At 40.6% G+C, this 27,852-nt stretch overlaps 2 protein-coding genes across 2 annotated transcripts in view; one reads left to right on the top strand and one right to left on the bottom strand.

Moving 5' to 3' along the window:
- Positions 1-27,852, bottom strand: part of LOC128715597 (low-density lipoprotein receptor-like) — a 144,495-nt gene that overhangs the window by 84,316 nt on the left and 32,327 nt on the right. Inside the window, exon 2 of the mRNA XM_053810509.1 lies at positions 26,591-26,728. Within this exon, the coding sequence (XP_053666484.1) occupies positions 26,591-26,728 (138 nt within the window). The remainder of the gene's footprint in view (positions 1-26,590; positions 26,729-27,852) is intronic.
- LOC128715608 (general odorant-binding protein 45-like) lies at positions 16,769-17,758 on the top strand. Its single transcript, XM_053810520.1, has one exon. The coding sequence runs from the start codon at positions 16,769-16,771 to the stop codon at positions 17,756-17,758; it is 990 nt and encodes a 329-aa protein (XP_053666495.1).

The following is a 27,852-nucleotide window of genomic DNA, read 5'->3' as shown; positions in this document are numbered from 1 at the left end:
GTTCTAGGATCTTCGTGCGTACTGTTCCAGACTTGCGAGAGAATTAAATGTTATCATCACTTCCATGCACGGTACTGATGGAATCGAACGAATGAGCGCCACAGCTTCCAGTGATAAAAGAACAACACGAGCATCGAAACGTTTGTGAGAAGGAGAGCAAACCCTTGAGCAAATTTGATGAGCAACTCTGGCTGCATAGATAAGAAATGATCAAGTTTGTGTGGAGAAACATGGAAAAACGTTGGTCAAGTCTTCTATCACGTCTATCTCACATTTCCGTCCCGGTTTCTTGCTAAACTAAACGACACGTGTACAGAAACGAACTTTGGTTTTGCGATATCATGCTTAGAATGGGTTGCAGATGCGAACGCCTAAATAATCATAACCTGTCTTCCTTGCAATTATAAAATATGGGCAGAGATATCTGAGAACTTTCCCAACAATTTATACTTACATAAATTTAATTTGCAAAACAAGAAAAAATTGAATTGATTTTAACCACTTTCATGAAGTATGAACAGAAAATGAAACACTAGCAGGCAATATTTAGCAAAATAGAAAGCATTGTATCACAAATGGGTAAAACAAGCAAAGCACATGTCTAACAAGCTGTTGAATCTAATTATTTATTCATGAACGCATCAACGAGCCACCCATTTCACGTGCGCCCGACAAATACGACCACCCGTTGCTGTTGCGCCTTTGGTATCTTCTCTCCACAAAACAGGTCTTGCAGCTTGAGCTTTTCCCGAATTGGAAACTAGTCGACCAGGTTTTCCGCCAGTGCCGTCTTTTGACATGAATTCATATTTGTGTGGTTTCATTTTTCTCCGGACAAAAAAATTTGAATTACTGTGAACCACCAATGGAAGCAATTGGGTGGTGGGGTTATTTTAACAATCAGCACGCTTTCCACGCGCGGAAGGTAAACAGTTCCAACCCCCAGCTGGAATGGGGATTTCTTTGGGTGTTTGATGCTGAGCATACTATTTTCCCCAGGTAGCACAATAACCGTTGGTAACTCACATTCCAGTGAGCAACGTTTATAACAGATTCAACGATGCCATAACAGAGTTCGGTGAGAGCACATGATACGAAATGGGAATCATTTTCGTTGCGATAGCAACCTCGTGAAGAAACACAAAAAAGCTCTCCGATATTCTCATTGCTTGTGATATTTGGGAAAATTGGTATCAACTTGTACAAAGTTGGGAGAGGACGTGAAAGTGTTTTTGGTAATGTACAGTCTAACGAACGTTGCCCCGAGTGCACACCGACTCGGCGTCCTATGATTTTCCTTTCTCTGTGAAGTGGCTCTGCCATAAAAGAATACTTCGCTTTTGTTTCTGTTAAGTCCTTGTATTTGGTGGAATCTTGACCATTCAACAGTCTTTTGGAATATTTGTTTGTTTTTGGTTTATGTTTTGTGTGGGTTATGTATGGTTCATATACAGTTATCGCTATTCACGATGAGCTTTTGAGCTCAAGATTAAAATTTAGACTGAAAATCGTAAAGATAAAATAATTTGATCCAACCAAATTTAAACCACAATGAAGACTTTATTGAACAAGAACAAGGTAAATTCATCAATAAGTCTAATATGTTGCAGAAACAATGAGTATCATAATCCTTATATCCGGGAGATAATTAATTGGGTTTATGTTCTGTGTGCCCTCTTCAAAATTAAAAATAATCATAGTATATATGACAAATGACGGTTTGTCCGACATGTAGTTGACATTTATCGGATTTCTACATGGTTGGGGAATAGATAATCAAAATGTTTTAAGTATCCTTGGGAAAGTTTTCCGTTTTACCTTCACCTCCTGTCCCGTGCTTATGGTTGAGCGTACTGCAAGGAAGCAAGCCATAATGCAAGACAAACATAAAACATTTTAACTCGAACGCTGTAAAAGTTCCACCGTGAAAGGTGGGAAGAACTGGAGGAAATCGGATCAGGTCCTCGAAACACGCTGACATGTTAGGGCATCATTAGTACGAAAACTTTGTTTCCCGCTCCATGGTTTCTGCACGCAGTCGAACAGGACAGATGACTGAACACATTCGCCGTGCGTAAGGAGTGCGTGTGGTACAGTTCTTTTATATTTTTGCTCTCACTTTTCGATGTTGCTAATAAAACCGTAAAACAACTTCGGACTTTTCCCCGAGCGTATTACGCCCATTTGAACCAACATCACCTCAACGAGGACACTTTCTTCTTGTTCTGCGAATGTGTTTCTACCGCACAAATATTCTTTCTTCTTCGTCCTACGTGCTCGAGCTGAAGTGGCAAGGAGAAACGATTCATCTTTGGTACCAGGGTTTTTTGGACAAGACCAAAACCTTCTTACAGCCAACGATGGACGGGATAGTAGGTAAAAAAAAACCACAACACCCAGGGTTCAAAGTATGCACGGAACAGGCAGGCACCGGCAGACGCGAGGATTATCTTTTACGGAACAAGAAATTCAATCAATGTCAACGACGCTTCCACAACGTGTTGTGTTGCTTCTGCCACTGTGCTTGCCGGCTGCTGTGTTTCTTCCCGTGTGAATATATTGGGACAGTTTTCCGTTCGTAGAATACGATACACTTTAACACTTCAGAATCGCTGTGTTGCGGAAGGTTTCGAGGAGTCAACGCAGAATGAACTGAACCACACCTTACATGTGCTTCAGCACGATCCTCATCTGTTTTTAAGCTCGTGGGTGTCTTTTTTCGCGTGCTTCAAATGTCAAATATCATCAGACACCTGCGAGTTCCCTTGTAAGAGAAACAAAATGAAGATGTGTATAACAACAACAGCAAAACTCCCGTATATCTATAGCACTGGTAATGTACATTTCACCTATCGGAAATATGTATACTGGCTCAAATGTACATGAGCAGATAATGCTCCTTGACAGGCAGTGAGAATTAGATTTTTACTAAGTGCTTCTAATTTTTAACGCAGTATGTACCCAAACCCCCATCAGTAAAAGTTGCCAGTGAATTCGTAAAATGTTCCCTCTAAAGAGGAATCCATGAATTGTACATAAAACCTATAATAGTCTCACCGTTTAAACTATAGAACGGATAAACATTTGGTGACAAATTTTTGGGATGCAAAACTTCTGTCGTATTCTGTCGGGTATCACACACGTCACAAAGAAGTGATGTGATGGCATACCAGAAAAAAAACGTAAAACATATCGGTCGGCTGTTCATTATGAAAAACCATCCCCCGTGGTGGTGATAAAGCATAAAATATTCACAACATGACGACACACCCGGTACGTATCGCGTCTTTAAAAATCGGCACGGGCTTATGTCCAACGAACCGTGGCCCAACATGGCCATCCCGCGATGGTTGGAGTGTTTCGATGGTCGCATCTTTTCCCATTCTTTTCCTCTCATTCCTCCAAATCCATCAGTCTGTGTAGGAGTCACCTGTGTGCTGCTGTGAGGAAACGGTTTACCTCGCCATTGTCACATGTGGCGCGCGGAAAGCATTCTCGACAGTCCCAGTAGCGACGGCCAAATTTGGATTTCAGGCATATTCTACTCAGTGTTCACCTTAAGCTCGCTGCTTGTTGCTTATTAAATTTCCTATTCACTGGTAATTTATTCCAACATATGCTAATCATAGTCACAGGAAATGGATCTCCCAAAAGGAACAACAAAAAACACTCCCTCTTGTTATATTTATCCCTGCAAAAGTGTTTTGTGGAAACTGTCAGCTTCTGGTAACGTAATAGATGTCCTGTGGAAAAAAAGATCTCCATTCACAAAAGCTCGTCGCGATAGAGAGGAAACTCAAGAAATCATGCAAAACATAAGTTCATGTTTCAAACACAGCGCGAGATTGAGGATATTCTTCCCGAAAAGTTACTATGTTCTCTTGTGTCCTTCTGACAACGAATACGTCCAGTAAGCTTTTCCATCGTCTGTATAACCACAAAAAGTTTAAGTAATGCGAATGCTTCGTTCCGACAGTGAAAAATACTTAAGGGACAATATTTTGAGTGAGATGCACAGCAAGAAACGCTTTTTTTATCATGCGGCAGTATAGTTTCCGAGCTGAGGTAAAATCTTCGTGGGGAAGGTTTTCGTATTGGAGAAAAATTCTGTTTAAAAATGAAGTTATTGCAACAATCAGCATATTACCAAGGAAAGTGAGCATTAGAAATTCTTTTGTGTGTCATAGGTATTTTCACTTTCACGGGCTGCGGTGTGCGATGAGTAAAAGCGTTATCGTACGATCCATATCTGCACGAATCCTTTCGCTTGTCTGATAAAATACGATAACATGTGAGTCTCAAAATTTGACATTTCAATCTGCACGTTTTTAGATAGCAGTGTATCAAACCCCATCCTGGGAAATCGCTCGCTCGCAGACTGAAACTTATTGGAGGCCCAGACCCTCGGATAACCTGTGAATATGATTAGCATTTGCAAATTCCTAGAACACGCCTCACGTATCAACTGCTATGCTGCCAGAATATCAAGACCATCGTCGCGTGTTAAAAGATGAACTACGCGCACGCATCATCCCGCAACATACATAGTTGATTGAAGTGCTGCAAAACGACAACACGAACACTGAGTAAAAATCGAACTTTGTTCTACAGCTGTTATGATGAGTAAGACACGATATTACGTGGTTTGTTCGAATAGGTTAAAGCGATGTAATTTGTGTACACATTTTGTCTTTCTTTTTGTACACATCGGTTCTGTTTGGGGGAGGTATTACAGATTACAAATATTTCAGACAGTTTGCTTTGAACCTATAGTGTGTTGTAACAAGCACCAAAACAACTGATTTATTAACACTAGAAATGATTAAACACTTCTAAATGTAAAAAAATGACAAATTTAACTTATTTAGTACACGAATATAAATTATCTAACATTTTGAGTACAAAGCAAAATAATGAAATCAAACAAAAACACTACAAAACGACCCGATTTCAATGTGTGGTTGCAAATGCATTCACTCTACGGTAACTTTGCCCAAGCGCAATAACAACCCTCAAACCAGTTGGAAATGAGCGATTAAATTATACACTCTTACGCAGCAATCACAGTCGCGCTTGTAAAGATCACCGAGCAAGTCTAGCAGTTGGAGCATGAGTAACGTGTAATGATTGTTTTGCGTATCAAGTGTTGCTTGTTGTTTTGTGTGTTCTCCATCGGGAAACAACATATTCGTCTAAAATTTATTTTGATTAACCGTGGTGTTAGCGGCGGGAGCACATATCACAACCCCAATGTTTGTAAACATCAATTTCCGTAGTAATCATCGTTATGCATGGGTTATTCCACATGCTGTGATGTGATTAGAAACTGATGACGTATTGTTAACAGTTGAAAGTTAGTAACCGTAAATGAACGGCTAAATTATGGCTTCATATTCGTTTGTTTTATTCCATGTTACTTGCTTCTACTCCAATCCAACCAGCTGCACAGACACTCATTGTAATAGGCCTCGTGGCGCTTCATTAAAATCACGTTTGAAGCTAGTGAGCGGAGCAGCCACATCCAAACCAAGCACCACAGTCCTGGTTTAGCCGACGGTAGTGTCTCAGCTGGACGGGGGATCCTTCGCTTATCGGATCCCTATGTCCCTCGCCATCCTTCCATTAGCAGCGCGCCTGTGCTTTCGCGCAATAGCAAAAACTTTTCGCGAAACTCAATATCAATTACGCACCGACCGCACGAGTCAAGACTGCGCCTTTTACCCACCGACCGCAACTGCCACACCATTGCCGGGGGCACTTTTTGCGGCGAACCGAGGGTTCTACCGACCGACGCATACCATTGCCATCGTCTGGTAGTGGTGATGGAAATACACGGACGCTGTAGGGGAAAAGTTTGCCCACTGACGGTTGTCGTCGATCTTTGCGGGAAACCACCGATGGCTAAAACTGAGCATTCGAGTGGTAGAAATTGGTGTCTGCGGTGGTAGGTTGATGATTTCGCGAAAGCGTCATTTAGGGAATTTGAATTGATGAAGCTTCAGTGCATCGCAGGGAAGCGTTGGCTAAGGGACGGCCATGAAGAATGTCGTGTGGTTTTCGCCCCAAAGCGATTTGCTGTCTACACACTGGAATGTCGAATTGTTAGGCCAAGATTATAAGTCCTGTGGCCTATCTGATGGTTTCGGCTTCTGTCAAATCAAAATTATGATTACAGGAATTTAGTGTTGTAGTAGACCGATTGGTAGTGATTATGATACATGCAGCAATGTTTAAAGTACAAGAAATACTTTCAAACATAATTCATTAACAAACTCCATGATAGATACGGATATGGATAAATATTTAAACTACCTGGCAAATGACACCAAAGTACTGCAACGTAACGGAGATTGTTGTAAAAACATGTCTACAAACTCCAACATAAGTCGGATATCCGCAGGTCATCCATCAACCTATATATTACAAACACCGGTAGCCCAACCCATCAACACTATCACGCTTTGCCACATCATCTCTGTTGTCATCAACGCCCCCAAAACTCGTTGATGCCGAAGTGAAGGTTGCTTAATTGTGAAGCCATTTGAAAGACTAACCACCAAAACACCGACTCACTCTCGAATGGTCGGTTTCCTATTATGACACATAATTATAAGGACTGCAGCCGAGTACGGCGGTAGGATGAATATTTTCCCACGGGAACCGAGCGTCTGTGGCCGAACTAAGTCCCCCAATGGACCATTTTCATTTCATCAACAGCTTCATCCATAACTGCCCATACGTTCGGGTGGAAGCCTCCGAAAGCCGAAAGCGAAAACTCCGAAGCCTTTGGGCGTCATCGTCACAGTATGGGAAACGGTGGTTCCGGTATGGATGCCGGTCACTTTTCCCAGTCCGGACGAACGTTGCTTCCCGTTGCTCAAGCAACACTGTGCTCACCCTTCGCGACATTTAGTTTGTGCTTTTGCATGCATTATCTATGCACATCGAACACCGAACTAGCAAGCATAAGTCGGTTTTCTCCGTAAGCAACTCGTACGCTGTTGCCTCCCATTTTGGGTAAACTCCATGGAATGACCAGCGTCCTTGGAGGAGGTACTGTGCGTGGTCGCATGGTTGAGCGCTATTTTAGGAAGATTGTGCTTCTGATGATGAGTCATTAGAAATTTAGATGCCGAAAGGATTGAATTGATGGACGAGCAGATACAGCGCCAGAATATGTTGTTCCGGCAGAGGCTAATTCCAATTAGCCGACGACATGTGACACACGACGTCCTAGCGTTTGCATAAAACATCATATTATCCTGAGGATGCAGTGTATGAAGCTAATCGCATATCGACTGCAAACTATTCACCCTCTCTCGGGTGGTTGCCATGGTGGGTTCACGCAAAGTCGCATTATTCTAGCCTATTTACAGGCCGCAATGAACTTAATTTTCAGCATCCATGCCGAAGGCAAAGCATCGGAGTGGCAAGCGACAAGGAGTGCTGCTAATTAATTTGATCTCCTCAATCAAAGCCACTGCCACCCAGCCCAAAAACCGCAGCGATCATAATTATTTCACAACCCCTAAAGTTATACCGGAAGGCAGATGCGGTCGAATCGAGCTGCATTGTTCCGACTTAATTCCTCCAACACATTTCGAACGTTTTTGTGCACCGGGAACTGTTTCTATAACTAAAATATAATCGGCGCACTCTGACCGATAGATCATCATCTTCAGACGAACATCCGCGTCAGTCGTCTTCGCCGCGTGCTGCTGACGTGAAAAGTCCGGCTGACCGAAGCCACCGGAAATTTCATTGCGATTTGCTTCGCTATTCCCCTACTAACCTAGAAAGATAACCAATTGCAATGTGCGCACTTGCTGCCGTCGGAAAGGGCATGGATCGGGAATTGCGCAACAGCTCGGCTCGGCAGTGTCTAAAGCGTGGTAACATTATGCGGAAGTTAACTGGAGTGTGGAGCGTTCCCGACGACAGTGCCGGGAGATTGATTACAGCGCGCTGGTTAAGAGCAGCAAATCATAAAAGTGTCGGTTTAATGGCAAGCAGTGTACGTGTTGTCGTTCCAGCGTGAACTTTCTATTTGCTTTCTTGAGCCGTCTGCTACTGATAAGTGATTAGCTTAAGCAGTCTACTGTGCGGTCGGGGGTTTACTTGCTGCTCATCAACTGAACCATTTTATGAGGGAAGGAAACACGTTAATTTTGTCTCCCTCGTGATGATACTAGGATATAAAGTTATTTAACCTTATGCCTGAAAAGCGAAAAAAGAAATTCAGAAGCTTATTTAGTTCATACACAGCACATGCTTCGCTTTTAAGTAACTTGTTGCAAAGATTGGCCCAACGTGTTAAGATCCGACTACAACGCGATGAAGTGATAATAACAAATATTTATTTTTTTGTTTTGCGTTTTTTGTGCAACCTGGAAGATAATGTCTAGAATATCTTCCAGGTTAATGAATTTTTATCTCATCTTTTGCCTTTTCCATTTTTCCTTTGTAATGTTTCTGAACCCGATGATGGTGATGAGGTAGTTTTTAAAATTCAAGCTAATTTTGACAATGACGTTATCGTTCAATCATAAATATACAACTTCATTCATGCTATTAGCTACTTTTACTAAAACAACCCGTAATTCGATTTTGTGTCTTCGTAACGAACATGTCGATTCTTCAAAAACAGTAAAAAAATCCTTTGCTCATACCACGTCACGACAGTCTATTAGAACTTAATTTCGAAATTGCCATCGTTACTTTTCCCTCTCATAAGGGACCAAATGAAGTGTTCAAAAATGCAAGACTATGATTACCGACCCCCTTTATGATAGAAACGTGCCAAAAAGCATCAACCCAAGAACTGCAGAAAGGTACAAATGTCATCGCGATCGTTTACGCTTTATCTGTGACTGCTTTTAAGCTTCCGGTTCTTTGAGGTACACCGCGAAACGTATCCAAAACGAGAACACTTCACATACAAAAAAATACATCATTTCGCTTTGTGTGTTTATGTATGTATGTACGTATGTGCTCGACACTCGAATCGCTCGAATCAAATGGCCACACATTTGAATAAAAGAAAATCCATTTTCCTTTTCACCGCACCCGTTGTCGTGTTTTTTTTTTGTGCTCCCTCCCTTAACGCATGCAGGAAGGTTTTGCTCCCCAAAATTCTATGCCTTCGGCCCCTCCGACAACAACCACCCCATTTCCTATGTTTACGGCTTAAACCCAGCGCCTATAACGCTGGCAACCGATTCTCCAAACGCTAAACCCACTACCCACACATGATATTTTTCTATGCTACCGAAAAAAAAAACGGATGCAGAAGGGGCATGGTTAAACGCAAATGAATTTTAATGATGTTCGATTCGATTTCGCCTTTTCCCGGGTACCGGTTCGTTTCGACAACGAGCACGCTAAACAGTCTTCGAATAGAAATGAGGAATGTAGAGCAAAGATGGGCAGGAATCCCTCCACACACACACGCCGTTCCAACTGGATATGCCTTTTCCTTCATTTTCTCCATTTTTTAGCTCGTCGCGAATCGATTTCTTCGCCAGGAAAGATGGCACAGATCTGCATATGCGACCCAAGTGCTCCAACAAGCTTTTGTTAGCTTGCAAGACGACAAAGACATCGCCTAATACGACAGCTACAGCTGTGTGTTTCTTGCCTTTTTTATTGCGTGAGTGAGAGAATGAAACATTCTAACGTGTATCATTCTTAACCGAAGCTTACTCCGATTCCCGAAATCAACCACTAAACGAATCTAAGAAAAACGATACCATTATTGACTTGGGCTGTTTGAGAAGGGTTACGGACAGTATTTGTTACTTTAAGAAGCATCGTTAATGTATCCGTTCAAAGCTTAAAAACATCTCATTTATTTCAACGGAAACTAGGTCGAACGAGTAAGCACCATAAAAGTAAAACGAATAATTCAAACTTCGCAAACGCCTGACACTCGCAACCATCAGGGAAGGTTTGCAATGGCAAAATATTCATCGTTTTCAAAATGTCATGAGCTTCAACGCCTTTCAAAACGAAGTGATCCCACGATAAGAAAGAACTGTGGGAGGAATAAACGAACAGCCTGCATATTCACTTTGTTCCCGCGAGAAAAGAATAGTAAAGTACAGTCAGAAAGCCATTTTACTTTCAGCCGACGATCGAAAGAAAATGCTTTCGTCGCCTATGATGGCCCTTTACAAGTGGCCTCCTTTAACGGGCCATTCGAAGCTCGAACGCGATGCTTGTTTTACACCAGCGAACGGTTGGAGGTGGAAAATGCTATAACTTTACGACTCCGGCGGAGGTTCGTGGTCTAGAACCCTACAGGCCTAGGCCGTTCCTTGCCGGAATGGCTCGGGTAGAAGTCAAAAAGTACGATTTGCGATTCTTCAAGCGAACGGATTTTACTGCTGATGCTGTTTCGTTGAATCGACATCTGCTTCTTTTTGCAAACCCAGGGAAAGAAAGAGCTAGAAAGAGAATGCTCTGAATGGGAGAAGTTGTGAAAAATGATGAATTTAAATTTCCAAAATCTTTTCTTTGGTGGTGGAGAAAATCATCGAAAGGATTAAGTCCACTGCAGTAACCTTTCTGCAAAGCGTACCATAGCTCAGTCCAGCTTTTGGTTGAACGATTTAATGTTACTGAAACTACTGATACCGTATTATGCTTTTGAACTTCCGCTCCCAAAAGATAAAACAAATTTGTTTAACTTATTATAAATTCGAGCGAAATGTTTTACTTAGGTTTTAGCAAAGTTTGAGTGCAATCTTGGCAATCCTGCATATTTCTTATACAAAAATGAATAAACATTAAATACTATAACATAATTAATTAGGCGTATTACATTTCAACACATTATTCCAACACATCTAAGTGAACAGCAGACATGATTTAACTTTAATTTTCAAAAGATGAGAAAAACGTTAAAGTGTAGTGAGTAATGTGTACAGAGAACCTTATACGAACCTTACTAAAAAATAATAAATCTATCTGGTTTTCTTGTCTATTTCTTTGCAGTAATGAAATTATTCCTAAATTTGATTTACTTATCCTCCCGTTTGGGACAGGTAATACATTTTATGTAACAATAAGGCATTCAGCTCCTAGCATCAATTTCAAAGCGCATTATTGAAATCATTTGCGCTAGCATCAGCATGTTTGCGTATTGCATACTTTTTGGCGTTTTTGATCTACAGAGTTACAGGTTTAGCGTTATTTCACGGTTTTAAATTTCAATTTAAAACCATTACTTAAAGCATATATTTAATCGGGAATCAGGAATCAGGAACTGATACACACTCTAACCGTATATAAGTTGCAAGCAATGATTTGATAACCACACTTCTTCAATCACAGATTTTTATTTCGTTCAATTGTTGATTTATAGTGTTGCTTATAGTGTCACCCTGACATCGGGTAATCATAAGATAAGCTTTTTCACAAGCATTCAACGTTCTGCCTCGCAGAATATTTCGAATACAATTCCTAACGCCACGTTTGTAGGTGTGCTCGTCGATCAGGAGACTGTCCTTGACTCGTTCATACTGTTTGTCCACATCCAAACCATTTACATCATCGTAAATTCCAAGACGAATTCCAAGGCACCGAAATACGCAGCACGTCAGTTGATCGTCGGGAAATATGTCCTCATTGTAAAGTGCAATTAAATCCTCCGGAACATCCATGTCACGGACACAGCTATAAAAGGTAAAGTATCGACTGTCCAGTGTAACCTTCGAAATGTCTACTAATTGGCAATCGCCATTCGGCCATACACTTAAACCGATGGACAGTAATAGAACTAAAATGTGTTTTGTAGAAACCATGTTGCTGGATAAAGTGCAAAACAATCACTGCAACTATTTTGAGAGACGGCTACAAGTTTTATGGTAAAAACCGTTTATACCAGCTTGTGAACTGCGATAAGTCACGCTATTGTTTTTTTTATATTGGACCAGAAAATCACAATAAAATAGAGACACGCCGCTACTAACAATCAGACGTAAATTAGCAACAAATTGTATACATGCTGATGTTGGTAAAGATTTATCAAACACGTGTTCAATATTGAGCATTGACGACCTAGCTCAGCTTAAGTATGCAACGTAAGTACGTATGATCAAGGTTACATTAATAAAATATCTTTGCAGTGAACTATTGTTTGTCGTGGCCTTGTAACTTCAACGTAAGAACTGGTTGACAATTGCAAACAATTTTGAACATATTTTTAAAAGATGAATCTATGTGTATGTGTGCGCATCAAAAAGTTAGAGTACACTTTATAAATGGTTGTTATATACTAAGCTTACATCAGTTGCTGATCCTGTGACGTACATTTCGAAACTAGATGACACTATCATATGACACAAGGCAGTAGTGTATGTTTGTACTTTTTGGACAAACGAGACGCAAAGTCGATAAAGCTGCACCATGCGAAACCTTTGCAAGAAAATACTACCAGCAGGAAGTGGATAGTGCATGCTACTTTTGTCCAAATCGAAACCCATCTTTTTCATTCCCCTTTTTTCAAAATACTGTACTGATCTCGCATGCTCGTATTTCGTTCTTTCCGGCCGAACGTTACTTCGCGCTACCGAGGGCCTTAACGATGGATGCTTTATCACTAAGCGATGGACAATTTTTCAAACGAGTATTTTCCAATAACCGTCAGTGCCAGACGGTTGCCCTTGAGTGCAGAGAGGAATGCTCGTTTCTTGCGCGTCCCGAACCTTTTTACGAAATTGGTCGTCTATCGGTGTATGATCATTTCCTTTCAGTCCTTTGCACACGTGCTACCTTCGTCCCGACCCCAAAACGGACGACTACGACTGATGGTAAATAGTGCAATGTCACCATGGCAGCTACCCTAACGAGCTAGCTCTAGTGGGTTGCATCTATTCCTTCAACCTCTTGTGGGCCGAATCCTAACAAATGTGTTTGGGACGATAGCTTGTTAAGTGGCCATGTGTTGGCTGAACCCTACGAACGAGACGGATGAGCATTCATCAACTAGGTTGCATTTCCCAAATCTATCTGCTAAACAGAATCATTTTTAAGACGTCAACACACCTAGAAGCACATTTGGATGCCAATTTTTTATTTACATATTCCTTAAAGGTATTATCCAAGCACCTATAATGCAATGCTATATAGAAATATAGATTTATAATTATGCATCAAAAAATTAAAAGATAATTACTTCAGACGAAGGATAGCTCTCCCATTCGATGTATATTTTAATGATTCATTACGCGAAGTTAATTACGCCACACTCCAGACTGTGTGATTCATTTTAATTTGAACCGTAACTAGAGTTGATTATACGGCTACATGGGAAATTCGAGTACGTTCTCCACAATAGACATAGCTGAGCAGAGTCAGCAGTCGGTAACACCAAAGAAAAAGAGACCCACATACCTGTTGAAAGAAAAAAAAAATACACCATTAATTATGTATCTATGTCTAATATATGATTTTTTTAGATGTAAGCGGTACTAAATTTCCAAGCAACCAACCTAAACAAACGCTCTTCTGAGTACTATCTACACTTCGAAAAAAAAAAATGATCCGTAATTGGTTCAACGTCCTCATCTTTGAACATTCGATTTCAATCGAAAATAACTAAGGCTGCGTATCTGGGAACGTGTTAAGTATACAATTCCATTCCATTCCAAGTTGTTATAAGTAGACATGAGTGCATACATTATTTTGTCTAAAATTAATCATCGTAGACATTTGTCCAAACAGTGTTGAATTAGCATTTATACTACACAAATTAGTTGCTCTTAAGAATTGCTACCATAAGTAGTTAATACACTAATTCATCATGCACACTTGGTTGCATAATCATGCACAGAAAGCAATTTGGGATAGAATCTTTCAAAATTTGTAGAAACTCCTAGTGTGTACCAAATCTATCCAGCGATATGTACAACATGTACGGAACAATAGATTGTGATTTCAACACAACTTCACCATTATAGCATTCTTTCGTGCAGAATTAGCTCAACTAATCGTGCACCGAGAATTGGCCGCCACAGTATGGAGAACTGGCTGTCTGAAGGAATAGATGCAACTGTTGGAAAAGTTGCACAGCGACCAACTGCGTCAGAAACTAGTTTGCACATCAGGTGCTGCTTAATTCTTTCTACATTATGAATAAGAAAAAATGATAACAGTTCTTTAAACTAGCTCTATTATTTAAAAACCCGTAATAGTCTAGTTGTTTTTCTTCAACAAATTTATTAAACAACATAATAATAAAACAATAAAAAATCCATGAAAGCCTTCATCTAATAAAATGCCAGTAATTCTATATTTTCTAGTTATAGCTCAGTTCGTGTCGTTACAAATTGTGTGAAAAAAAAACGTGAAGTTTTTTAAATGGTCTCGTTTTCTTGCAACTAAATAAAAATTCCTCAGTAAAATTTGTATTTGGTCACAAAAACTAAATGAACACCCAACCCCAAATGAACGTTTGGGGACACATTATCAAACTTTTGTTTGGTTTCCTGGTAAGATTCCGGGGTGCTTTACGATAAGATGTTCGCCACGGCACCACGTCTACCGGTGTGCTTGATATCCGTCAGCTGCGTATAACTTCAAATATTCAAAACACACAAATTTACCCTATAAATATACTGCTTCTGCGTTTGAACTTAGCACAACACTTGTGGCGACCAGCAGTTGAGAAACAACGGCAGCAAACACGAATTCATCAATCAATTACGTACGACTAAACCCCGCAACATGAAATCTATAGGCATCGGAAGTTTGACCGTTCTGCTGGTTCTTGTGGCCGCGAGCGAATCTGCCAAAACTGAATCCACCATCTTCGGTCCGCAACCGATGCAATATCCTATGCCTGCCACATCCACCTTCATCGTGTCCGACTTTCTACAGTTTCTGCAGACGGCCGTAACCTGCTTTAACAAGCTGCGTATCCCGGAAGAACGTTTTCCACTGTACCTCGCCGGCGTGTTCCCGAACTGTCCGGAAACTCAGTGCTTTGTCCGGTGTCTCTCAGCCAATCTGAACCTGTACTGCGACGAAACCGGCTCTGACATCGACCGGCACTACCTGCAGTACGGTCTCGGACAGGACTACAATTGCTTCCGCCAGAAGGCGGAACAGTGCCTGGCGGCCAACACCTCACCGTGCAACGACCCGTGTGAGGCTGCGTACAAACAGGAGCTCTGTTTCCTTGAGGAGTTCCGCAAGTACGTCGATTCTAATATGAACTCGCTCATTGCGGCCGTCGCTGTAGAAAAAACCGAACACAATACCGTGTACTATAACATGAACAGTCGTAACTAGGTGCAATTGCTTTTTCTTATGCCCGGTACAGCTGAGTCCGCGGGGTGCGAAATGAATGAAAATAAAGCTTAATTCATTAACGTAAAACAAACCTTCAACTGGCATAAATATTATTTCTTACCATTTACCGTCGGCTTCCACTCGGGATGACATCCCCGGTAGTGCATCTTTTTGTCGACATTATTTTCGTTTGTTGTCTACAACGCAAGTGGCAGAACAACAGTAACATGGGTTTCATTGACCATCAAACTCGACCGTGATATTTGTTATAAAAACTCTGCCGATGTCTCTTCAAGCTAGCAGTTTCACTGTAGTGTCTAGCCTGTACATATGATGCTAAGTAGCGTGCAAACAATTACCACTGCAGTAGTCCTGCTGCTAATAGGACCAACTGCAATATCGGCGACTTTCGGTGCTCGTGATCCTCCGCCCGAACCGTTGCGCGAAGCACAAGCAGCTTGTGTGAAATATTTAGGCATCTGCGAAAACCGTCTGGTGCAGTACAATAACAGCATCTATCCGACAGACCATGACACTATGTGTATGATCCGCTGTGCCGGCATTATGGTTGGATTCTGGGATGACACTCAAGGATTCAAATTGGACGGATTGGTCAATCTGTACCCTCAGCTGGCAGCAAACTTCAGCGTTCAGCAGCAAATTTTAAGCTGTGCTGAACAGCGTATTGCTGGCTGTCCACCACCAGATACCTGTGCGAAGGCATACAACGGATTCCGCTGCTTTCTAGAGTCGCGGAAGAAGGGCTTCGGAGTAAAAGATACGCTGCCGGAGGATCCTCCCTATGTCTTCGATGGTCAACAATTCATGCGGTCGTTATCAATTTGTGCAAAGATCCTACGAATACCGAAGAATCTGCGAGATCTATACCAGCAAGGTGTCTTTCCGAATGACGAGAAAACTCGCAGCTTCATACGATGCTTTGGTATCCGGACCGAACTCTACGATGATGTACAGGGACCTAACATCCCGCGACTCTACCGGCTGTTTGGCACAGGTCAATCGGAAACGGAGTTTCGCCGGAGAGCTGAAATATGTATGAACGCCAACGAGCCGCTGTTGGATGCGAAAGACAAAAATGATCAAGCGTACGGCAAGCTGTACCGTTGCTTCAGCAAACAATTCGGTGCACTCATCCGGGCCAATGCCAATGCCATGTTGTAGTGGACAGTCGTTTCTGAGTAAACAATAAACAGGCCTGCTGCCGGACGGAACACACTATCTCTTTTCGGTTGCTTTATTTCGACGTTCGGAACGGTATTTCCTACTGTGCCATAAGCCTTTTTCTGCCACTTTGCTCACACGGTGAGCCGAAAACGTGTCCTAGTCTCTATCTCTGCCAGGGGCGTGTCTTATCTGGTGGTTTGCAGGTTTTGCGTTTTTACATAACATCCGTCTTTAAAACCGATCCTAGAAGGTTGTATGCGCTCCAGTACAGTACCGTCCACCAACAACCATGGAACGTGACCGTAGTTCAAACGTAGCGGCTAAGACAGCTCTGCTAGCATTCCTTTCACTCGCATTAGCGTTGCATGTTGCCGAGGCAAACATCTTCACCGGCAAGAGCTTCCTGAAAGCTCAGCAAGACTGCGTACACTTTCTTGGCATCAATCCACTTCGATTGGGACAGTACAAAAAACACCTGTATCCGGGGGATCGGGAAACGATGTGCTTGATCCGCTGCATAGGCATTACGCTGGACTTCTGGGACGACACGGAAGGGTTCGACGTCAACTTGGTAGAACAACAGTTCTGTCCCCTGGTTGACACCAACTTCAAGAAGAAGCTAAACGATACCGTTGCGCTTAAGCTGGCCCTACTTGACCCTCTGGACAACTGTGCCAGAGCGTTTTACGCCTTCCGAACGTTACGTGCTCTGCTGCGTCAGCAGCTTAACCTAGGCACGAACACAACTACGCCGAACGTAAACTTTGAACCACTGCAACCAACGCAAATATTAGACATCATCATAAGCTGCGCACGCGAAGTGAATTTGCCGAGCGCTTTCCTAACAAGTTTTTCGAAAGGCAACATTGTTGACTGTCCAGAAGTTCGCTGCCTCATTCGCTGTGCTGCTATTCGGAGTCGACTCTACACCGATCAATCTGGCGCGCTACTCGCCAATCTGCACCGTCAGTTTGATCCTCCGGGAGAGGATCTGAACAGCTTCACGCTGCGTCAGAACATGTGCCTGCAGCGAAATCAGCAACCGGCAACTGTGGACAACTGTACGCGGGCATACAAACAATTTTTCACCTGTCTTCGGCCCGATTTCGAGCAATTTTTCATCCGGAATATAGACAAAGTCTTGCAGCATCCCATTTTTAAAAGCGAACAGCTTCTAGAAGGCCAGCCACAACCATCACTACCACCACAACAGCCTAACGGATTGGATCAGTTTGGAGAAATGCACGGTAATCTGGACTTACTATTAAGCTCCTGCTAACGTCGGCTTATTTTAATCATTAAGTTTTGTATATAAACACACACCACACTTAAACTTCCAGCAGCTTATAATTTGTTAAATTATTTAAAGTTGCTTTAGGCATGAAAATAAATGTTTTGTCGGTCGTTCAAAAACAGAATAATAATCATACATTCATGAATGCTTTCTAGAGAATTATTTCCTAAATCCAACGAGGTGTGCAATCACAATCACAATACAATCACGAATTATCCGAAGAAATTCGTTTTGCTTCTGCTCCATGACAACATAACAATTAGCCATGTGTTTACACAGCATAAACACTACCCAACTGTCACAAATGTGTTACTTTTGCACATGATTCTAACCAAATAGACGAACTATCACAGCTATTAGAAGCAAAAACAAGATGCCGTCAAAGGAGCAGAAAATTTACATTTAACGCAAACAAAACATCTGAAATGTGTGGTTCTGTTGCAATGTGCATCAACTGTTAGCGGTTTAAATCCTGCGTTTTTGCTCCTTTCCCATCTCGTTCTGGGAACCAGCACTTTGAATACATAATCGGAACTCAGGAAGCTTCTCTACTAACCGTCGGAAGCGGATAATGCACTTGCCCGGAGTGCCAAGTGGATGGTCCGGAGCCAATGGAAAGGCTATGTAAGATATGCAAAGGCATAACCAGGAAACAGGGAAACCTGCCCAAACGAGCTTTGGTGGTGCTATTGTGAGCTACCGGTTTCGACACAATGCTGCACGTGCACCAGTGTCTCACCGGGGCTACACCACGAGAGAGCACCGGCAAGAAAATACGCTCGGTGAGAACGAAAAAAAAAAAAGTGCTTACATTTACATTTCATTACACCGAGTGCTGCAAACCGATTCGTGGCAGAGGTTGCAAGTGGCAGGGTAAACTCGCTAACGAAAACTTTGCTACCTTTGCCTCCGTAAAACACAAAAAACAAGAATGCCCTTGAGCATACTAACATCTTCACAATAGGTATGAATCCGAATTGCTGCAAGGCTTCCGAAGAAGCGCACGAAGTATGGCACAATGTGCTAAAGTTTTCATTGCTGATAAAGGTTCGCTATTGCTGAGAAAATTTGTGCATGAACAGTTTGTCTCCACTGTTCGAGACAGGTCAACAATCTCCAATAGGGAATGTATTTCATTGCCCCACTCAATATGTAATTGATGCACTCAGACAACATTGCTGCAAGGATTGAGAAATAGACAAACTTTCCATTCGACTGTTTCTAAAGCATTGTTTTTACAGATGCAAAATACATTTCCGACCAAATTTTTTTGTGAGAATCTCTTCTCAATGTTTTGCTTCAGACTACCTTGAGCCAAAACAATCACATTCATAATTAAATAATCATAATTAATCATATTCATGATTAAAACACTTTCATGCCCAATACGTTTGCATTCGTCAAATTGCTTGAGTAACCTTGTTTTGCTATCTTTTACTTTAAAGTGGTTTACGTTTTCCAACACAGGTTGTTCATGATAAGCATGAATTTTTATGATAAGCATGAATGTTCATGATAAGCGTGTACCTAAATGCTAGGACAACATTTTCTATTTTCACTTTTTACGTCTCTCATAAATTGTGTTTTTATGTTACATTCCTGTATATATATAAGTGAGCTTTACAGTCGTCAAGTTATGGTGAATGTTGGTAAAACATTTGATTTGTTAGCACAAGTACGAAGGTCTGGTATGGAGGTAACAATCTAATCATGCTGCTAAAAAGTAAAAAATACAATTACTGATTTTTGTTTCAAGCAATTCAAAATTCAAGATAAGAAAGCTTCGATCTTTTAAAAATTGAAAACAAAAACATTCATTTTCTCTGTAATTAATTTAGCATATTATTACATATTCAATAATGGCTGCATAATCATGATAAATCCATTCAATTCCATCATTTCTGAGAAACATTAAATCAAGGCCAAATCAAAATCAATAACAACGAAAACCTATTATAAATTACGTTCACGTGAGACAGCCGATGTGTTGACTTTCCACACAAAATATTAGAAATTTATTTTTCTCGGAATGGTTATCTCAACTACATTATGCCCTAATAGTGTCCTGAACAGTTAATGGTTTTCACATACCCTCCTCATTTGTATGCATAAAAATGGCCCCCCATTCAAATGGCTCGTTAACCGAACAAAATGAAATTTGATTCATGCTAGCGAGTCTCGAAACCTTATTTGCCTCCGCGTATAATGGAACTACTACAGCCCCGACTGGTGAATATTTCCAAATGGTCGAAACGAAATGTCTAGGTCTAGATCCGAATGCTCAGTCTCATTTCTCCATATTTCGTTCGATACCGTTTTCAATACGATAATATTTACTCGACCATATGTTGGAACTTCCGCACCTACACACATGCCGGCGGTATCAAACGCAACGGTCAACAGCAGGCTGCATGCGGTGCTAGACAAAGCGCATTGCAACCATAGCCGAAGGCACTAGGAATCTGGCCACTGCACGAATGCATGATATAGGAATGAGTTGAGAGATGAATTTTCTGGCAGAACGATTCAAAAACCTCTACGATATCTAAAGCCTGCAGGAATATACGCCGGATGATTGAGTGGGCTTTTTATCTGCATTAGGCAGCATCGGCCTAGGAGGAAATACCGAAGGGCCAAAGCTTGTATTTATGCAAATTCCAAATAGGCACTGGCCAATTTTCGTTTTGCTACTGCCTTTCTACCAATAGCTCTACACATTTTCCATCCGAAGCGAACCATACATCCCGGGCAACAACCCACAGAGACAAGACTTTCTGATTGAGAAATGGAAGCAAATATGTTATCTGCCTTTTGGTACCGACAATGCACTGCCCAGATATTTGGTGATTGCATTCTTTCGATGCAGTGATAACTGGAAGATTTTTACCTCTAACGTTATATCACTTAGTTTTTATATGCTTACAAAAGATAAGTTTCCGAGATATCTTTTGTTGCGTAACGAAATTTCGTACAAAGGCGGGATTTATTATGAAAAAGGCAACCTATCGACATTGTCATTCCATTCCATTGTCAGCAGATTAAAAAGTTTGTTTTATGCAACACCAAAGCTTTCCACTGAGTATACCAAGCAAATATGGAGAAATTTATCATGCGATACTAGAAATGCCTGCATCATGCTGATAGAATGCTCAAGTTCAATAACAAAAAAAAACTTTACGAAAAATAACATTGTCCTAAAAACCAAAATTTACCGTTACTTTTTTGTGTTGAATCCAGAAAATAGGTGAATAGACATGTTTTTTTTTTAACACAAACGCATACAGGTAAAACTATTATCTTTTGAGCTTAGGGATATTCCGGAATCGAGAAAATGAACGAATTGGGAAAAAACCCAGATCGAATGCAAGAAAAGCGGAAACGTTATTCTCTCAGTGCGAGACAATCAAATCAATCGATAGAAAACTTTGGTTTTGAACTTTTCACATTCAAAAGAACAATTGAATTACCACTAAGCGATGATTGCGCAACCACACCGACACATATATAAAAAAAATTCAATAACATTATTAGATTTGCGTTTTGATTTTGGATAAAAAGGGGCCAAAACGCATCACTTGATCTGTAAAAAAGTTTGCATTGCGCAATGTACAATGAAGGTACCAGAATGCAATTAGCTCTATTAACAAATCGTCAATCTGTGCGGGAACCGTTTTGTGATACCATTTCATTATATTACTATAAACTGTTCGTCGCGGTTTAGTTTCCATTTTACGTTTTGCTTGCATCTTTAAATTAGATTGCCCATCTAATTTAAAAAAAAAATAAAAAGGGGCCAAAACGCATCACTTGATCTGTAAAAAAGTTTGCATTGCGCAATGTACAATGAAGGTACCAGAATGCAATTAGCTCTATTAACAAATCGTCAATCTGTGCGGGAACCGTTTTGTGATACCATTTCATTATATTACTATAAACTGTTCGTCGCGGTTTAGTTTCCATTTTACGTTTTGCTTGCATCTTTAAATTAGATTGCCAATGCATTACTCTACGATATATTTGACCAACCGTAGCTCAGCTACCAAAAACCTTCCTTCAACATTAGCAGAATATCCAATTTCCCGCAAAACCGAACTGCTATGTTTAATGATTGTTGACAATCGATTCAACTCCGAGTTCAGGCCTCTTACCTGCGTTTGTGCACATCAGGCAATCGTTTGACGATCTGTGTTGCAACATAAATCACCATTCATTGAACCATACAACACGATTCGTTATGTTCTAATGACATTCTTCGTTCGACTCGTGACGAAGGATCGTACACCATGGTAGCACTCAAATCGCACAAATACTCGGCGCCGGTGTAAACAGCTCGCCCAACCCACTCCAAACGTTACCTTCTCCGAAACCGTTCAAATGTCACAATTATTTTGATTTCAGATTTTATCGCTTCGGTAATCAAACGCCCACCGGACTCGGTTTCCGTGTGGAAACTATTCATCGAGTTGGTCTCGAGAGCTCGTTTCGTTGGACGCTAAAGCGTAAAGCAGTAATTGACAACTTTTGCCTAATTACAACGAAACTCGAGCATTGCGATACCCTATCGAGGTTTGCGTTAACAAGCAAACACACTGATCAGGTTAGAAAGCATTACTTGATAACTGTGTTCGTCGAAGATTAAAAGCGATTACCCAACACAGAACAGAATGCTGAAACCGGTATGATGATGATGAATTTTAGCGAATGTTTTCATCGCTTCTTTTAGTCTATTCTATTATTGCTGTTTGAAAGTTTCCAAACAGATTTGAAGCTGCAGTAGCGAAGTTGAATTGATACAATTCTCTCAATTGCACTCTGATCTACAGCAACGTCTGGCATCCTTTTGCAACTCACCAACGCATTGAATCGATGAATCACCGAAGTTGATTCTTAGCAATTCACTGCACTACACACTTCAAAACTATTTTATACTCCACCCGATTACTTTTTCGTTACTACACCGTACTAAAAGGAGTTGCGTTTTAAGGGAACGCGCAAAATGTCGCCTTTATTACCGTCTCCTCTGCTTGGTTTGATTTATGACGTACTTTCAGCTGTGTTTGCTATAAATATTTACGACCATAAAGGGCTACCGTTGGAAAGATTTAACATCAGCTCGGACATGCATCACCTGTCTACATCGTCACCAGCTTTGTGTCATGTTGGTTTCGTTTTTGTCCGGCATGTGGGTCTGAAGGAGTGCATGAGATCTAAACTTAGCATTTCACAAGAAGGGATAAACAAGTAGTTGAAAAGGATCAAACCTATAAATATACGCCCATCGTGTTTATATTTAATGTTCAGTAGAACAAGTTTCAATAATGGTAGTTTACGCTAAAACCGTGCATAACACATGTGATGCAGGGGTTGAATACTTTTGATCCATGGTTAATTTGATTTCACTTTTCAATAACCAGTGGCACAGTTGTTCAATTTGAACAGGAAATAAACTACACTGAACTCCACACTTTGGGCGTACTCACCTGTTAGCTTTATTGCGCGGTCAGGATGATTTCGTAAAAAAAAAATGTACTTCTACTCGTAAATGTGCATGTTTCGACATAGCCTATATTCCCTAAATGTATCATGATGGTGTCAGATGGTTTAAACCAGCCCTGGTTACTGATGGGAAAATGCAAAAAAGGACAAGACAAAAATGATATATAGGTATATTTTCCAACGGTTACGAAATTTATGGTACCATTCTTTTTCGATTTCTAGCGTTACTTTCGCAACACACCTAGTCATGCTGAGACATGCGCGCGTAATCTTTATAAGCTTCCGGTTATGGTTGGTACTAAATGTTATTTTGAGATTTTTTTGTTTCTCGTGCTTTTTTTGTCGTGCTACGGATGTTTACAAACCGCACGGTGAATATCATCAGGCCGTGAACGTGAGTTTTCGTAAGTAATAAAAACAACCCCGAATCATACTTTCCAAATGTGAAGGCGCTAAAAAAAAGAGAACAACAACAGTGCACTGGTTTTTCGCTTTCGCTAAAAGCCTGGTTGCGGCACAGGTCTCGAAAAGGTAGCACACGCATGTAGGACCGCGTGCGAAGAGGTGTTGAGTGAAATACTGCTTCTTCTTAACAAAGCTGCTCCAGCATGTGGAAAGACGCTTGCCAAATCATGCAGTTTGCTTCGTTTACTCCGTGCCTGGGTGCTTGCTCGGAGCGAGAAAACTGCTCAATAAAATGTAATCGCCAGAGCAAACTTTTTCAGCCACATTGCGGCGAAAACCCCAAATCCCATAACTACCGATTACGGACTGTTGCCGATGACAGGGAAACAAGTCCGTGGAGAGTTCTTTGCGTCAGCTGTGCATACAAAACCCGCATTCCATCTCGTATCGAGTGTACGGTGAAAACCCAGAATCGAAACTCGAGCATTCCAGAGGGAATGTGCGCTGAAAAGTGCCATACGATCATGCCGGCTACCGGAGCGAGAAACACGACCATTGCCAAAATAAATAAGCGCCTTGTTTATCCTGCTCGTTATCTCCATGCGGAGTAGTAGTGCTATCGACGAAATAAACCACACGCATATTCGGCAGGCAAGCGCGTGCACAGACAACCACCACAGACACCGTTCGTGTTCGTGTTTTAGTGGACAAAAATCTGTCCCTATTCAAACGGAGAATTCCCTCTCCCTGGAGTGTTCCCGAAGAGCTACCAGCAAAGGTAAGGATGCGCACATAAAAATTCGCCCAAAATTATACTAAAAATGATTACACTCATCATTCACAAAAACGCACCAACAAACAGAACGCGAAAAGGTTCTGCACTGCACGACAGCAACCACCATCGTCTTATGTGTTAGTTCATTTTCCTTCCAAGAAATCACATACCCAACGGTACATCGGCCAAACACACATTGCTTTGGGTGCTGTTTGTCTATTCAAGATCATCATTTGTGCGAGCTGAGTTTTTTCTTCTTACACTCCTACACAGTCGATTGGCCGATAACTGTTTTTGTTAACGAATCGTTCTTCGATTTCGGGGAGTTTTTCCCACATTTCGCTTTCCTGGGACGTACCTTTTTGTGCCACCACTTTTGCGTAAGCAAGGGCCAGCAGGGAAGACGAGCGAAGAACAAATTGACGCAATTAGGCCACCACTTATTCGTTATCTACACGCCTACTGGTAGAAGCGGGTGTTGGAGAATATATTACACTTTTTCTTTTCAATACCCTTACGCCAGGGATTACTGGAGGTTCAAGACGCTATGCAATATAGATTTGGGTGGCCAAACCCATTAATTTGCTCGTTGTGTTGAGTAGAAAGAGCTTTTAACAGTACGACGTTACACTAAGCCAAGGTGTAAATACTATGATTAATGATATACAAACGCTTTAAATTGAGTGTTACCTGATATTAAAGAATTATATGTATAACGCTTACGACCAATGCTTAAAATGATATGTTCAACACATAAGCCGAATTATACCAATATGTCGTCGAGTATAAATTGGAACTTTGTGAAACATGTTGTGCAAATTATTTCAATTTTTTCTTTGTGTTCACCAGTGTGTTTATATCACATAAAGGTAAATTCATACGCTTGCATGCTGTACGTAGCGGGAACATTTGGAAATTGTTTATTATGGGTCGCTTAAACATCTTCTTCCAGAGTTATAATATTTTAAATGTAAGAACATAATCACATAATTTACATCAGCTGCTACATTCTTGGGTTATGACTACATTTTTTTGTGGTTTTGACTGAGCAACACTACTCAAATTGGACATGAGAGTGAAAATGAAATCCCTAATTTAAATATATCCTTGCAATGTGAAGACAAATTTCCCAAGAAATGAATAACTTTGTGAAAGATGTTAAAATGGAAGGAAGTTTCTTTTCAATATTTAAACGCAACATTGCGGTGATTATTAAATATGCGTAAAAGTTTTTATAAGTTCGTATGGATATTATTTTGATAATGAACTCTCGTTGAACATTCTTAACGCCTTAATCCTAAATCAACACTAATGATAAAAAGGCCTTCAAAATTGTTTAAAGCTTTGCCACGTAAATCAGTCATCGCCTGCAAATTACTTCTGTTGAAATTTTACGAATTGCCCGCACAAGGTGCCTCAGACAAACTTTTACGGAATGCTTCGGTTTGGTTCAATAATTAACAGTTGCGTTCCATTTGCAAAATCGAAATATTCCAAAGAATAACCCGAGGTTGTAGAGCCGGTTCGAATATAGCCAAAAAAGATCCATTCGGGTTAGTACCAAAAACTTTCGGCAAGTTTCCTATCTCCATTAAGAAGAGAACCAATCATGCCCTAAGTTCATTTTGAACGTGGCGTCGTATTTTGTATCAGAAGCTTCAGTGATGAAAATATATTACAAATAGAAACACACGCCGCTGGAAAACTCAAAGCCACCAACCTTACAGCACCATAGAAAAGATTGCTATTATTAGGAAAAAGAAATGTTAAGGGTTTGTGGCTAAACGAAACTAACTTTTGGATCGATAGTGAATTTTGTAAGGATGCCCGAATCCTTCCCGTAAAGCTAGTGAAAGTATTTTCAATACTACTGTCTTGGATTCATTAACTCTTGTGGTGGTATGTTTGACTCGAAGTTGCCTCAAAGATGACCTGGTTTTCAATTGATAAAATTAGCTCTGGATTCATTTTTGTCAATTTTCATCAAATGATCTGTACGAACGATTAAGAAATACATCCAAAATAGACATCCTTCTTCTTTAACGGCACAACAATCTCAAGAGGTTTATTTCTACATTTTCTGACTTAACTTTTGCAATCCCCATATCCAATCAAATTTAAATCTTATCAACTAAACTTACCTGTTACTTTGCATACAAGTACATCCTCATCACTATAATCATTGCAGTCATCTTCTCCATCGCAAACAAAACTATTATGGATGCACTGCCCGTTGCCGCACTGGAATTGTCGTTCAGCACACTGAAGAGTCATATTAACTAAAGAGATAAAGAGGGAATCACTATGTATTAGACACATAAATAAACATCTTTAACATAGAATCAAAAATTCTAACTCATTAAAAATCGATAATTGCGATGATCTTTAAAATTGCCCAACATATCTGAAACAAATAAATAAATAAACATCTTTAATCTGCTTCAAACATATATACAAATGACATGACTATGGCAAAAGTATACAAACATGAACTTTTATGCCCCGAAAGCATGCATATGGATATATTTTATAGACAAATCTCAATCAACTGTACGATTTAGCTGGTGCTTTAACTCAGTGCTCAGATTCAGTTCGAACATAATACCATGCCATACTCATGCAAAAGATACAAATGCTCTAGCGGTTCTAGTGGTTTCACTGCATCTCGCCAACACGTACGATACGTAACGATAGACCAGGTTCAAACCAACTTCAATGCGGGTTTCAAACGATTCATAAACTTCTACGGATTATGTGGGACAAAGCTGATGTACATCGCGCCATACGTCAAAACTACGTACATTGCGTTACGCATACTTTCCAAATCATTACGTTGATATGTTAAATATTAAATAATCAAGCAATTAAGATAAACCTCTTTGAAAAACAAGATCTGCAACAGCAGTGGAAAGAACAATTATACATAAAAGTAAATAACAGTTCCAAACGAGCATTTTTATCAGCAGTTGCGGAAATCAATAATTTAGTCATAATCAGTAGCATTTAAGGTTGAAAAAAAGTATATTTGCTTGCCCAATAAAATGTGCACAACCACTCTAGTGCGCTTAGTGGTTTATAATTACAGGTGCTGGTTCACTACAAATTTGATCAAGGTTTAGATACATTTTTAGTTACATAGTAGTGTTCGATACGTCATGAACCGCTTGTGGTGTTATATGTGGTATTCATTCGTAACTTTATTCGTCTTCAACGTTTCAACAGTATTCACCAAGGTCTTTTTCGAATTGCTTTGCCAATATTTCAAATATATAGTAAAGATATTTTAAAACACTTTCAGGAGATACGAATCAAGCACTTCGAGTGTTACGAGCTGCCGTATTTTCAAACCAATTTGGATACATGCCTCTTGCGTACACCTCCAAAAGGTCCCCAGTTGGTGACA

The sequence above is a fragment of the Anopheles marshallii genome, chromosome 2 (assembly GCF_943734725.1).
Source record: "Anopheles marshallii chromosome 2, idAnoMarsDA_429_01, whole genome shotgun sequence".
NCBI lineage: Eukaryota > Metazoa > Arthropoda > Insecta > Diptera > Culicidae > Anopheles > Anopheles marshallii.
This window is presented reverse-complemented; position numbering and strand designations above follow the sequence as displayed.

Bases quoted from the DNA above. Each gene is read 5' to 3' on its own strand.
- LOC128715608 (XM_053810520.1), top strand. From the start codon at position 16,769: ATGGAACGTGACCGTAGTTCAAACGTAGCGGCTAAGACAGCTCTGCTA.